Source organism: Eulemur rufifrons, chromosome 2 (genome assembly GCF_041146395.1).
Source record: "Eulemur rufifrons isolate Redbay chromosome 2, OSU_ERuf_1, whole genome shotgun sequence".
Taxonomy (NCBI): domain Eukaryota; kingdom Metazoa; phylum Chordata; class Mammalia; order Primates; family Lemuridae; genus Eulemur; species Eulemur rufifrons.
Window position 1 is genome coordinate 81,894,805 of NC_090984.1, and position 14,689 is coordinate 81,909,493.

Sequence of the window (14,689 nt, forward strand, 5' to 3'; positions counted from 1 at the left end):
CAGCATTTATATTGGTATTATTGACATTTTGGGCCAGATAATGTCCCAGGGTAGGGGAGCAATCGTCACCCTCAACCCTGCTGAGGACAACTGCTTTAAAGAGACTGATTGTTTCTTATACTTCTTAAATCCTTTCCCATGGTTTATAAGTTTTTAACTTTCTTCCATTTCATTATGATCTTATGGCCATCTTTCTACTTCCCACCTGAAGTTCTTTTACATTTAGCTTTGGGAATAATATGACAAAATAGACTTTAAGGGTTGAATCTTGTCTTCAGCTGGCAACAAATCTAGCATATGTCTTAAAGATCTGTACAAGTCAGAAGGATGTAGGAAAATGTGTTTTAAAGTACCTGAGCATTGGTTTAATAAAGAACTTTCTCCTTTACCCATTGCCTTGCCTCCCCACTCCCAAACACTCATAAAACTCAATACCATTTTTGGTGTCTACAGACTGGTGTGTAACTTCTGTTGATGCTATTTCTTTCTTTTTTTAGTGCAAAAGATAATACACGTAAAAATGCTTTGTGAACTGCGAATCACGATATCATATGGAGTGGCACGTGCTTTCTCAGTCCGAGCTATAGGGCAGCAATGATGGGCTGACACTAACCTACTCTTGGGATCCAAAAGAGTCCAGCTGCTGATGAAACAACTTCCTACCAAGGCAGACAGGACTCAGTGTTTTTCCATCTCGCTATTTAAACCAACTCCTTTGGAAAAAAATATGTAATAAAAATGTGCTGAATGATGTCCTCATCATGTTATTTTTCTCCTAATTCTGCTCTTTTTCTTCTGTTCTCTGGCTTAGCAAAGTCACAAAGCACACATTTCCCATGCTACAGATTTGGAACCAACCATTAACATCTTAAAGGTTGAACAACAGACAGGCTTTCAAAAAGTAAAGGGAAAAAGGATGCCCATGTAATTAGGATAAACTTGGTAACAACAGCCTTAGAATACTTATACACCACAGAAAGGCGCTTTGAGTTTTAACTTCTGTTATGTTTATACAGGACAGACAGCTTCTCCAGTTATAGCAGAACAGATATATTAATACTTTGCATAGCAGTATTTGACTTGAAAAGGTTCTTATAAAGCACCCCTTGGGTACCAGTACTATACTAGGCATTATGAAAGACACAAATACCCTGAAAGAGTTTTATAATCCTATTAGGAAAGCAAGACTTATATGAGTCAATTAGAGATCAATACAAACATAACACTAGATGGTACAGACTCAATGTTTCAGCATTCAGGGAAGGACGGCTTTATGCTTACAGGCTGGACAGATAAATGCAAGAAAGAGAATTTTATAATCTATAGGTACCATAATATTAACCTGATGGTGAAGCAAATAAAATAAAATGGAACTAAATTCTCTTACTATAAAAATTAGGATTCAGTTGAAATCTTCCTGAACATATTGAAAATTAATTAAGAATAAAATAGAACAATGTTTAGGACATAATGTTTAATGTGAGCTCTTTTTCATACTTAAAATTAAGCCCTTGTTTGAAACTTTGAAATAGGCTTCTAAAAGCCAAATTCATAAGTGAGACTGCATCCCATAAGGCAGAATTTACTCTTCTGCCTTAAATAGACGTCTCATACTTGATATGAGAAAAAGGCATAAAGGCACGGTGCGGTGGCCCACACCTGTAATTCCTAGCACTTTGGGAGGCCAAGGCAGGAGGATTGCTTGAGGTCTGGCATTCAAGACCACCCTGAGCAAGAGCGAAAACCCCATCTCTACAAAAAATTAGAAAAATCAGCTGGATGTGGTGGCACATGCCTGTAGTGCCGGCTACTCAGGAGGCTGAAGCAGGAGGATCACTTGAGACCAGGAGTTTGAGGTTGCAGTGAGCTATGATGACACCACTGCACTCCAGCAAGGGCAACAGAGTGAGAGTCCGTCTCAAAAAAAGCAAAGAAAAAGGCATAAGAGGGACCAGCTTTACCTACGTCTCACCAATCAAGAGTGAACAGAATTATGAAAGTTATGAGCAAGAAAGTCACCCTCTTTTTAGATAAATTTATGTTACTTTATCACCTGGATGGGAGAAAGTAAAACAATGATTTTTTTTTAAATTGAAGTGGTTGGGATTCATTTGTAGCAATAGAATTTTAAAGTCTACAACGTATATAAGTTACACATCTAGAAGAATTAGCAATAGGACCTTACAAACATGTTAAGCCCTCAACTTGACCCAGCAATAAGCTAGTTGATGGGACTCAGTACAGAGGACAGCTGGTGGCTGCAAACACTAGACCATCGAGTACATACTGTTCTGTGAACCCCCCAAGCTGCACACAGCCTTACTTGTTTCATTTTCTCCAGTTCATCTTTGAGAAGGAGGTTTTCCTGTTCCACAATATGGGTTTGTATTTTAACTTCGGAAAGTTCCGCCTCCAGAGAAGACACTAAAGCGGAGGACTGAGAGAAAAATTAAAAAGTCAAATAACAGTCACATTCATTTAGGCTGGGGAACTTTACAAGGTCCACAAAAAAAGGGCGATATTAAGGAAATAATAATATAAATTCAGTGACACACTGTTTTGTGACCATTTTTTCTTACACTCAGCAGAACTCACCTCAGCAATCTTTTAAAAGACTTTCTGCTTAAATGGCATGAATATGATTTCTCAGGTAGTTTTTGCATGATTCTCCAATGTAAAGTTATTATCTTTCTCTTGGGGAAGATACTTTGGAACTATGCATAATCCTGTTCTCCTCAGACTTCTGCTTATTAATTTTAATATCTATCAATGCATTCTGTTTACAACTTATTACTAGGGTGTTTCCCTAATGATGATTTTTTTTTTAATTTCCATATTTCTTTCTACATTAATTGGAATTCTGTAAGAAAGAGCTATTGTTTCTCCATTTATTCAATCAATTATTTATAGCAACATGGATTCACAGATATTTATTACATGTGTTTTATGATTACACTTATTTTATTCTATACCATCATTATTTATTTAAATTGTTCCAGCTTTCTCCATTAGGAGCTCCTTCAGGTTGCGGGCCTGTATCCTTTTGACATGTCCCATCTTTCTTCTTTGAGTACATTTTTCCTTTTGGTACCATGAGATATTCCAGGCTCACCTTGTATTTGCTCTGCCCCAGCCCTGGAATTAATCATTTTTCCAAGGAACCCTAGTTCCTTTTATAGAAAAGTGGTGTTTAGAAACCAAGATCAGGATATTCCATGCATAGACACACATCTGTATTTCTGTATCTATCTAGCTCTGTGTGTATACACATATACCATAAGTTTAAACTAATATTTCAGATCCCAATCCAACATCAGAGGGTTCATCTTAGCATTCCCTACTTTCTACTTGCAACTTCCTTCTCCACTGATGAGAAATGCCAGTTCTTATTGTCTAGCCTATATTTACTTATTCGTTCTAGTATACACAAAGTAGTTTCAGAATTACCTATACTCCTATGAGAATCACATTTACTGACTAGATTATTAAAGCATTTATACACAGTTCATTTTCTCTTCAGCCTGGACAGTATCCAGTCAAGATACTAATTTTCAAATTACTTCTTTCTTTCTTCCCCAGTGTGGTTATATTATCCATTTATAATATAGTTTGTTTGTTTGTGTTTGTGTTCCCTATTTGTACCCCCCTCTTCCCACCATATTGATTGGTTTTACTCATGCACTTATTTTGGGAGTATAGGAAGAATATGTGAAACATGACTATGGTTCTAAGAGTCAGAGCTATACAAGAGATAAACTTGGAAAAGTGTCATCGCCTTCCTTATCCCTTTTACTACGTTCCTCTGTTTCATATTTTTCACTCTTGCCTTCATTAGTTCTGGTTTTTATCATTCTTGCATTTCTTTTGCACAAATGGATAGACACGTGTACTTTCTAATGTTCCCTTCTTTCTTACATGCACAGAGGTGTACTACAGCTACTCTTTTGAGCTTTCTTTTTTCACTTAAAAAGTATATCCTGAAAAAAAAAAAAGTATATCCTGGAGATCATTTCATATAAATAGGGATCTTTCTTTTTCTTTTTTAAAACAGCTGCATAGTAGTACTTCACAGTGTGAACGTACCCACCACATTTATTCACCCACTGTCCTATGCATGAGCACTAGGTTGTTTCCACTATTTTGCAATTACAAAGAATGCTTCAGTGACTAACCCTGTGCATATGAATTTCCATGCTGTTGGAGGCATATCTTTAGGGTAGATTCTTACAAGTGAAATTGCTGGCGCAAAAGGTAAGTACATATGGAATTTTGTTAGGTATTGTCAAATTTACCTCCACAAAGATAGTATCAGTTTGTATCTCCCCAGCAATGTATGAAAGTGTTTCCCCAAAGCCTTGCCAACAGAATATGTTCATATTTTTAAACTGTTACCAGTCTTACAGGTAACAAATTATATATCAGTGTTGTTTTAATTTGTGTTTCTCTAATTATGAGTGATTCTGAACATTTTTTTCATAGGTTTGAAGGCCTTTTTTTTTTTTTTTTGATGAATTATTTGTTCATATGTTTTTCCCATTTTGCTATAGTAGGGATGTTAGCACTTCTCTCTGTGGTACATGTTGTAAATATTTTCTCCTAGTTTGTCCATTGTCTTTTAACTTTGTTTATAGTATCTTTTTGACATATAAAGTTCTTTCAAAATATAATCAATTTTTTCTTTTATTGCCTCTGGTTTTTGAGTCATAGTTAGAAAGCCTTTCTTTTATACAACAGTTAAAGACAAATTAACCCATGTTTTCTTCTAGTACTTTTATAGTTTTATTTTTTATATTTAGGCTCCTAATCCAATTGAAGCTTATCTTTGTGTCTAGTAGGAAATATGGATCTAATGTTAATGTTATCTATTTCCAAATGTCTACCTAGTTATCCAGGCACCATTTATTAAAAGGTCTATCTTTACCCCAGTGGTTTTTATGTACTAAGTTTCCATTTGTATTTAGGTCTAATTTTAGACTTTCTATTCCACTTACCTATTTGTCTATTCATGTGCCATTGTCACACTGTTTTAATTATTAAGGCTTTATGTATAAGAAATCTAACACAAGCATTTCTTCTATTTCTTGGGATTTCCCCCCAAAAAGCTATGGGGTGGCTACAGACATACCTGCACTTTACAGTGTTCCAGTTCTTCTTTCAGATGAGACTTTTCTTGCTCCCATTCCTTGAATGTACTACTTCCTGGCCCTTCTTCCCTCTGGCATAGCATTTCTCTCAGACGTTGATTAAGTTCTTGCAATTCTTCCTGATTTTGAGAGTTCTTTTGGCTAAGTTCTGTATTTTCTAAATCCAAATGTTGGTTTTTGATTTTTAATTCTGAAATCTAATTAAAATTGAAATAAGTTTTAAAATCTTGTTACCCTACTTGTGATAAAAAACAGATTTAGAGATGTAATTGTTTTTTCCTTCTCTATATGGATAGTAAGTTTTAAAAATATATTTTCATAACAAATACTACGTACTCATTATTACAAATTCAGGCAATTCAGAAGTGGATGAAGAAGTGAGACACTCAGTTTAACCCCACTCCACAAAGGGCCCACTGTCCACAGCTGGATACGTATCCCTCCAGGTCATTCATTTCTATGCATGTACAAAACCCGTATACACAGAGATTCTTTTTTTCTTCTTAGCAAAAAAATTGGATCATTTCATTTTTGAACAGCCTGCTTTTTTTCACTTATAACATCTTACTCTTATCTTTCCAAGTCAGTGTGTTCAGAAACCACCATATGCTCTATTTTTTTAGTGGCTGTAGGATATTCTATAATGCATTTATCCATTCCCACATTGATAGACATATAGGTTATTTTTTTTTTAAATCATTTTATCTTTTAATTAGGAAGAAACAAAATGATCTTCTGGAAAATCCATTTACATATGGTAGCATTTTGTATTTAGGATTTTTTTTTAGAAATAGGGTTGCTGGGTTAGAAGGTCTGCACATACATTACCATTTTGATAGATAGCTCCCAAATGTCTTCCCTGCAGTGCTACCATCTTACAATCCTATCAATAATGTATGAGTACACTCGTTTCCTCATACCCTTTTTAACACTTGATGATATCAATCTTTACTTTTTGCTAATTCAATAGGTTAAAAAAAAAGAGACTCATTTAATTTGCACTTCCCTAATCACTAATGAGGCTAACCATCTTGTATATGTTGTATTCTTTTTTTTTTTTCCCGTGACTTGAACATTCATATCAATTGCCTACTTTTCAACTGGGTTTTGCCATTTATTTCTAACAGTCTGAAATATATTTTGGATGTTAACGCCTTGTCTATTCCAAGTACCAAAAATACTCTCTCTCAATAGTATGTCCTTGTCTTTGGATTGTTTCAGATAGATTCTAAAATGGCCTTCCCTTTTTACAACTGCATGTTGTAAGACTATGCAAATTGAGCATCGAATGGTACAAGCTATCTGAATAAATCATACTTCTGTGAAATCATATGCTGATTAACTGACATTCTATGTTGGTGAAATTCTGTCCTTAACTTTGTCCTTTCAATAACTGTGAGGAGAATGGGAGGGCTAACATTAACTAAAACAACACAAGGGCTAGAGCTAGTATTTCATAGGTATGGTTTTAGAGATATCACCTCATTATCCCCACTGATTATAAAGCTTGTATGAAAAACTTAGGGTCTAAATGTTTATGGCAGCACCATTCACAATTGCAAAGATGTGGAAACAACCCAATTGCCCATCAATATATGAGTGGCTTAATAAAATGTGGTATATGTACACCATGGAATACTACTCGACCATAAAAAACAGTGGTGATCTAACACCTCTTATATTATCCTGGGCGGAGCTAGAGCCCATCCTTCGAAGTGAAGTATCACAAGAATGGAAAAACAAGCACCACATGTACTCGCCATCAAATTGGTACTAACTGGTCAACACTTAGGTGCTCACATGGAAGTAATATTCATCGGGTGCCGGGCAAGTGGGAGGGAGGTGGCGGGAATGGGAAAATTCACAACAAATGGGTGTGGAGCATACTGTAAGGGGGATGAGCACGCTTGTAGCTGTGGCATGGGTGATGCAAGGGCATTATATGTAACCAAAATGCTTGTACCCCCATAATATTCTGAAATTAAAAAAGAAAATAAATAAATAAATTGGAAAAAAAAGGAAAGCCAGTCATTTTAACAACTTATCGAATGACTCATCTTTCTGTAATGATTAAAATGTTCCATCAGCATAAAAAAAGAAATAAAAAATAAAAATAAATCCTAATTATTAAAGCCCTGGGGGCGGGGGGGAACTTAGCATCTAGACTAATATATTATTTCTCAAAAACAGGAACCTACTGTAGAGTTAGAATGAGGTGAGTTGCCATTTTCAAGCTCAGAATTTACAACCTTATCATCATTAGCTACATGTTATTCTAGTAGCATATGCTGTAAATTTATAAATTTCAAATAAAAAAAGAAAATTTCATACTAAAGAAATATTGGGAAATATTAAGTATTTCTTTACCTGTTTCTTTAAATTTTCAACCATCTTCTGAACTGCTGCTTTTTCTTGTTTTACAGTTTCTATTTTTTGCCTAAAGAAATGATGAAAATAAAATTGAAGAGTTAGGCTTTAAAAGTTGAAGTAAAATAGTTTTAGTCCTTGCAAAAATGTCTTAAGAAAATTTAAGTATATGTCTTACCACATTTCTTCCTGAGATCCATTTAATTTCCCTAATTTCAGGTTAGAAATGCTATCTTCTTCATTTAAAGTAGTAATTTCATTTCTCAAAATAGAATTTTCCTCTTGAAGCTTTTCAGATTCATATCTGAAGCACAGAGATTTTTAAAAAATAGTTACAACAAGGCAGTCATCTGGCATCTTTGGAAAATATTTTCTAGTAACTTCCAATAAGACGAGTATTCCATGCCAGTTAAAAAGAGAAGTCTAAATTAGTAGTCTCTTAGTACTTGGAAATCAAATTATGACATATTGACGAATTTCTTTGGGGAAGTAAGAATTTCACTAAAAGACGTTAGGGAAGTGTAGCTAACAAACTTGAGCATGGCGACTCGAGACTCAATGCCCACTCTGGTTGTTGATTCCCCAATGGCAAGTACACTGCTTTGAGAAACGACTTCATTTAATCTCAGTCTCAAGTCCTGCCTGCTCTGAATGGACACAAGCCACATCACTAAGCTATATTAGCTTTAGTTTTAGGGCCCTGGGTACCCAGAGAAAGAAAATTCACTACATAAATCAAAGGGCCCACTGAAATATGTACATTAATGTTTACTTCATGATTTTATTCATCTCATTATATCCTGATTTTTAGAACTAAAAAATGGTCTGAAGTGAGAAGAGGAAAAACTACATCAAGAATTAAATAATTTTGTTTCGTAGCACTAAGATATTTCAGACACAATATATTTTACAAGTTTTTTTTTTTTTTTTTGAAAAACCAAATTTGCTAGAAGACTATGCAATCGTATTTTATAAAGTGAAGTAAGGAGTGGTTCAAATTAGTTCCACTTTTGTCTTTATTCTCCAACATATTTATTAGAATCTGGTAGCTTCTCAAACTTACATGTTCTAAGGTAAATTTCCATTGTCTATAGGCTATCAGCATGTACTTCAAGTGATAAGTGTAAAACTATAAGCCACAAAACAACATTTTCTCTATATTACTATAAGAAGGTATTACTTATCTACCAAGTGAGTTAATAATATACAAAAGGCACTCATTCTCATATAACATGTTTCATCAAAATGAGAAAAGTAACATTAAGCAAAAAAAAAAAAAAAAATTCTATCCATCCAAATGAAGTGCTAGAAAAAAGTTAAAGATGTACATCAATGATGCAAATACTCGCCATTGTGAACTCTGACACCCCATATGAACAACATTTATTTGCTACAGAGTAAGGGAATGTTTCCTATGCAAGGTTATTTTATTTGTTAATATGACACAGAAGCAGAAGGAAGTCTAGAGTACTGCTCTCTTCTGGAAGACTAATGGGTTAGTTTCTCTAGGCATAGCAAGCAGCAGAAGTTAGCTTTGGTGAGGTGCTCTGCGGGATTCGTGAAGTCTAGAAGGTACATACATTACCTCAGAAGTTCAACTTTTTGCTGCATCTCACTGCATGTGATTTGCAAGTCATGCATCATTGCCTTCAGCTCTTCCTCCTCTCCTTGAGAAGGTATATCTTTTTGGTTAACTAAAGTAGTGACTCTCTCCCTCAACTTTCTAGTCAGCTCCTGTAGCTTTTTTTTCTCCAGTTCTAACTCCGCTATTGTGACCTGACACTGAAAATGTTTCTCTTGAATGCCTCGGAGAGTAGTGTTTTCCTCCAGTATTACTTGATTCTGTACTCTTGGCTTTTCTTGGTGTGTCTGAATTGTTCCATGTAACCAGGCAATTTCATATGCTTTTCCATTTTCCAAGAGCCCTGTATTCCCCTGCTCAAGGTACTGCTTTTCTTGTTTACACTCTTCTATAATATGGTGTACACTCACAACCTTGGGCATACACTCTTCCAGTGTCTGATTGAGTTCAAGTATCTTTTCATGAGGTTTGACTTCCAGATTATCTAAACGAGCTTCCCATGGGGAGAAGCAGTCACATTGTTGGGCTGCTCTTTCCTGCAGCTTCTCAATCTTTCTCTGCAGTCTCAAAACTAGAACATTCAGCTCCTCATTTTCTGTTTTGACCTCATCATAACTCCTTTCCAGGCTAAGGAATGTTTCTGTCACTTCCTCCACTTTCTTTAGCTCATCCTGCAGCCTGAAAACTTCAGCGGTGAGCTCTTTGTTATTTTCCAGTGCCTCATCGTAGCGTGTCTCCATCATTCTCAGCTCTTCCTGGAGGCAGTCATTTTCCCTACTAGCGTCTTCATATAACAACTTATACTTGGGAGAAGCCTCAGGGATTCTCTCAAGCATCTTTAGCTTCTTTTTTAGCACAGAAACATCAAAAAGCAGATCCTGTTTCTTTTCAGAAGCTCGATCGCAGTCTTTGCGTAAGATCATTAGTTGTTCCTGGAGCTGACTAATCTGATTCTTCAGGTCCCAGCTTTCAGTCCTGGTCTCTTCACTATTTTCAAGCTCAGAAAAACTCTCTATTGAAGCCTCTGATTCCTCTATTTTGACCTCTTGTTTCCGATCAGAGCTCGTCCCCGTACTTCTTACGTCTCGGCCCTCACTGTCTTGCAGGTCACTTAGGATGCACCTTGTGGTTGCATCTTCTACTCGCTTCATTTGGTTTTGCAGTAACAACAGCTCTGTTTGTTCTGCAGAATTCCCAAAAAACTCAGTAGTTGGCTCATCTAAACAAGAAGACATCACTGACCCTGGCTCTAATATTTGCAGCCTTTGTCGCAATCTAGAAATTTCTGTAGCCATTTTCACATTTTCCTTCACTGCTCGTTCATGAGCTCTCTGCAGGCTTAAGAGGACATCTCCATTTTCTTCCAATAGCTGCTCCCCTTGCTGAAGCAGGGACATGTCTCCATTGCCTTCCATGTCCTCCCCTCCCACCGCCTGGCAGCCACTCTGAAGTCTGGAGAGAGGAGATGCCACCTGCTGCATTTCCTTGATTATATTCTGAAGCCTGGAGATTTCTGTGTTCATCTCAGCCCTCTCTCGATCTGCTTTCTCACAGGTCACTTTGTGGATGCTCTCCACGGCCAGAAGCTTGGACATCATTTCCTGCCTTTCCTGGTCACGTTCCATTTCAAGCCTTTCAAGCCGCTGGCTGGCCAGCTGCTCTGAGGCCCCTGCCTGGCAGAGGACCTGCTCACAGTCCCTCAGTTCTCTCTCGTGACTGCTCTTCAGCTCAAGTATCTGGCCAGACAGCAGGCTTTGCTGGCTTTCGGACACATTTCTTAGATCTTCCAGGTCTTGGAGCAGCTGCTCTCTCTCGACGACCATGCTGTTCAAATGTTCTTTGTATGTTTTCTCTAGCATCTCTCTCTCCTGGGTCAGGACCAGAGAAGTTGCTTTCTCTCTCTGAAGGGTCTCTTTAAGCTGCTCCTGAGCCTCTGCACACTCCTGGGTGAGCTCATCCTTCTCAAACTCCCACTGGGATTTCTCCTCGTGTTGCTGTTCCATAAGGTCCTCCAGCTCTTGGCGGTAGCGTCCCTCCAGGCTTTGCAGAGCACTTTCACATCTCTCAGTGACTTTCTGACAGTCAGCCTGAAACTGGGCTTCTATTTGAGAGGTTCTTCTATTACACTCTGTTTCCATTTTTTCCCTAAATGTAGTCAACATACAGCATTACTGAAACTGCCACCAACTTTGTAAGCAAACAAAAAACATTTTTCTGTGCACAGAGGAGGCTGCTAAGCAAACAATTGAAATACTTTCTCAAAGTGGTCATAACTTATTCCTATGTGATTCATTTGTACTGGAAAGGAATCTCATTTCTGAGAGCTAAGACTAGCAGCCATAATTGATTTAAAGGATTTACCTTTCTCTGTAGTTGGAGGGAAATTTTAGAAACCAAACTCTTTGGCATATTCTTGGATGTCTTTGTTTATGGATTTTAAATGGAACACTTAAACTGGTATTTCACAATAAATGATCAAATGCCTATTAACCTAACCCCTAACTTGGGGAATATAACATCCTTTCATTTTACCTAAGCATGCTTTACAGGATATTAGGCACGTAAACCACACATATTGACAAATGCATTCTGCTGTTGCTTCTTATTTAATAAAGTAGAACCAAGTTGATCAGGGTGTGAAGTACCAAGGCCTTCAAATGCACCTGGGATTTCACATGAGGAAGGTGAGCACAAGGTGCTATTTTATAACTCTGAGAGGAAATGTAACTTTGCTCAGAATCCATCTTATAAATAGCTCTTCTCAGAAAGCAATAGGATTGAACTAGGAAGGAACCACATTTGGGATCATCTTATCCTGACCTGGAGCTTTATGAGGTACAATCAATCTTAGCACAAGGAATACTTTCCTCTTTTAAAAACAAAAACAATTTCAATAACCCTAGGGTAGGCTTATGTCAAAACAATGGCAAAACCGGTCAAAAATTTTTAAAAGAATCTAATAAATCAATGGGCTACTATTCTATCTGATTTTCCCAAGTCTCCTTAACTGACTGGGACTTCTGATGCCCTGAGATACAGCGTCCCAGGCTATTCCATTTCTCCCAACTTTCTTACCTTCCCTCTTGAAGTTCCCTTTGGTGCTTTTCCAAGAGCTCTTTTCTCAACTCCTCTTTCTCAAGAGAGTGCTTCTCCACCAGGCTGGCCAGCTGCTCCTGGTGAAATCGCTCTAGTTCCTGAGTCACGCCTCGCACCTTCTCATCTGTCCAGGTGCTACTCTGAAGGAGTCCCTCCCTCTCCCGCTCAAAGCCTTCCTCCGCCTGCGCCAGTCTAACCTTGAGCTCCTTCTCATGTTCTAGCCTCAGCTTCTCCTGCATGTGAGTCTTTTCTTCCTCAATCTTCATCTGCAGCTGTTTTTTCTCCTCCTCGAGCCTGCGGGTGGTCTTGTGGTGTGCCTCCTGGAGCACTACTGCCTGCCCCTGCAGTTCCGCAATTTCATTTTTAAGGTCACTTATTTGTTTTTCCAAGGTGTGTATTTCATCCTCATGCCTTTGCTTCATGTGCTCCCGCTCCTTTTCACAGGTGACCACAGTTTCATCCAGCTGCTTTTCGTAATGGCGCACCTGAAGTCAGAGAGGGACCCACCACAAGGTCATTCAACTCAAGGCCATGGAAAGGGAAGTAACAGGGGCAGCAAGTACTTTTTCTTTCCTGTAAGACATTCCTCGGTTTCCTCATTTTGTTTTAAAGCAACAATTCAAAACATTTTAAGCAAGATATTTAAGGCAGGCATGGTTTGCTTTTCTTTTTTAACTGGTTGAATTTTATTAGTTTCTGAAGAACTCTACTAAGAACTGAGCGGACTCCCACACATCCTTTTTAACTGCAAAGTTAGAGTCTTAAAATATTTAATTAAATTCAAATATTTACTGAACACCTATCAGGTATTTGCAGGCCTCATGGGAACATAAAGCTGGGTAGACATAGTCCCTGCCATTGAGTAGAAACCAGGCCAGATGTGGATACAACTCCAAGTACACTACAAGGCACAACATACAAGGGAAAAGGTACAGAAAAAGGAGCTACAATGTAACCCAGGGATTCAAAGGATGGAAAAATCACATTTGGTTGGGGAAATTCAGGAATGGCTTCATGCACCAGGTAGCAGCTGATATAAACTCTGAAGGGTAAGCAGACTTTCAAGAGGCAGAAAGAAATAGTAATAGCATAGTCTATAATAGTATGAGCAAAAGATGGACAATGAGGAACTACCCAGTGTGGCTGGAGGCTACGATAACGCAAATGGATGGGGAAAGAGAAGATTGGAAATGTGAGTTGAAGCCCCATGGTGAAGGGTTTGGAGGCCAAGGTTCAGGACTTGTACCTAATTCACTAGGTAATATAACATCAACGGGCTTTTTGGTTTTATTAAGATTTTTTTTTAAACAAGTTGGAAATAATATAATGGACTTAAAGCTTCAGGTTCCATGCTTGCCAGGGCTGAAGGTAGTAAATTTTGGAGAAACTCTCTCTGAGTAGGAAAAGGCCTTACTCTCAGCCTATAAAACCATCCTGAGGAAGTGGGTTCCTGGAAGCCACCAGACATGAGAGGAAATGCATAGAAAGTGCTGCTCTCCGAGAAAAAAGAATTGGGAATGGCCTACACGCAAAAGGCTGTCAGAGCTCCAAGTAACTTGAGAACTGGCTCGGCAGCAAGGACTTACTTTATCTTCCAGCTCCAGTCTGAGGCAACATAAGTCCCTGTGATGCTGTTCTTTCATCTGTTCGATGACGAGCTCTGCCTCAATGCTCATGTTCGATGGATTGCATTCTTCAGAACCAAGCCCTGAAACACACGGGACCCACTGATCTTGCAGCAGGTTCCTTCAATAACATAATCTGGCAACTGAGGAGACACATCCAGTTCAGCTAAGGAATAATCTTTAGCCTGAATTGCTACAGATGTGATCTACTAGGAAATAACAGAAGTCAAGGGAAGGAAATGGAGGTGAACAGATTCTTTCATGTACAGGCAGTGTACCAAACCTCAGCAGAATCCATCTTTTTGAACAGGTTGGGGTAGGTGTGAAAATAGTTGCTTAAATGTGACCTCATCTTAATGAAAATGCTGCAAGTTGAGGTAATAACATGAGGTAGTTTAGTCAAACCAACCAGACGTCTAGCCACCCAAAAAAGACAAATGACAAATAAGCAGAGGGGCAATGTGACAGGGGAATGTAGGGCCAGCACACTTGCCACTATGCCTTGAGGAGTTAATTTCATGGGTCAAGACAACCAACCCATCATTAAACATTCAGAAGACTGGCTACTGTCCTATGAATTTCCTGGAGTGTGGGTGGATCCCCATCTGAAATTATCAGGTGAAATTAAAAAAATAGTGCATAATTTAGGAACCTGGATATAGACAGTTTGTGTGTTTGGGGGGTGGGGGTGAAATTCTCAACTATCCATGAGTTCAGCTCTGCAACTGCCATGATGACTGAGGAGGACACTGAAGTTTGAAGCGTGGGTTGGGGACTGAGCCAGTACACAGACAAAAAGATTATGTCTAATACTATGCAGAAATCTCTTAGGGCAGGGGGACCCAAAATAGCTTTTCATGTGTGGATACACAGGC

General features: G+C 38.1%; 1 protein-coding gene across 4 annotated transcripts in view; it reads right to left on the reverse strand.

Annotated features, from left to right (window-relative positions):
* NIN (ninein) overlaps positions 1-14,689 on the reverse strand; it is a 93,573-nt gene that overhangs the window by 18,466 nt on the left and 60,418 nt on the right. For 3 of the 4 annotated variants that reach the window (XM_069486848.1, XM_069486858.1, XM_069486867.1), the window contains 7 exons: positions 13,776-13,897; positions 12,169-12,674; positions 9,097-11,238; positions 7,690-7,815; positions 7,512-7,581; positions 5,126-5,341; positions 2,324-2,437 (listed from right to left, as the gene is read on the reverse strand). In XM_069486848.1, the coding sequence (XP_069342949.1) occupies positions 2,324-2,437; positions 5,126-5,341; positions 7,512-7,581; positions 7,690-7,815; positions 9,097-11,238; positions 12,169-12,674; positions 13,776-13,897 (3,296 nt within the window). The remainder of the gene's footprint in view (positions 1-2,323; positions 2,438-5,125; positions 5,342-7,511; positions 7,582-7,689; positions 7,816-9,096; positions 11,239-12,168; positions 12,675-13,775; positions 13,898-14,689) is intronic. The other variant, XM_069486876.1, reaches the window with a different exon arrangement.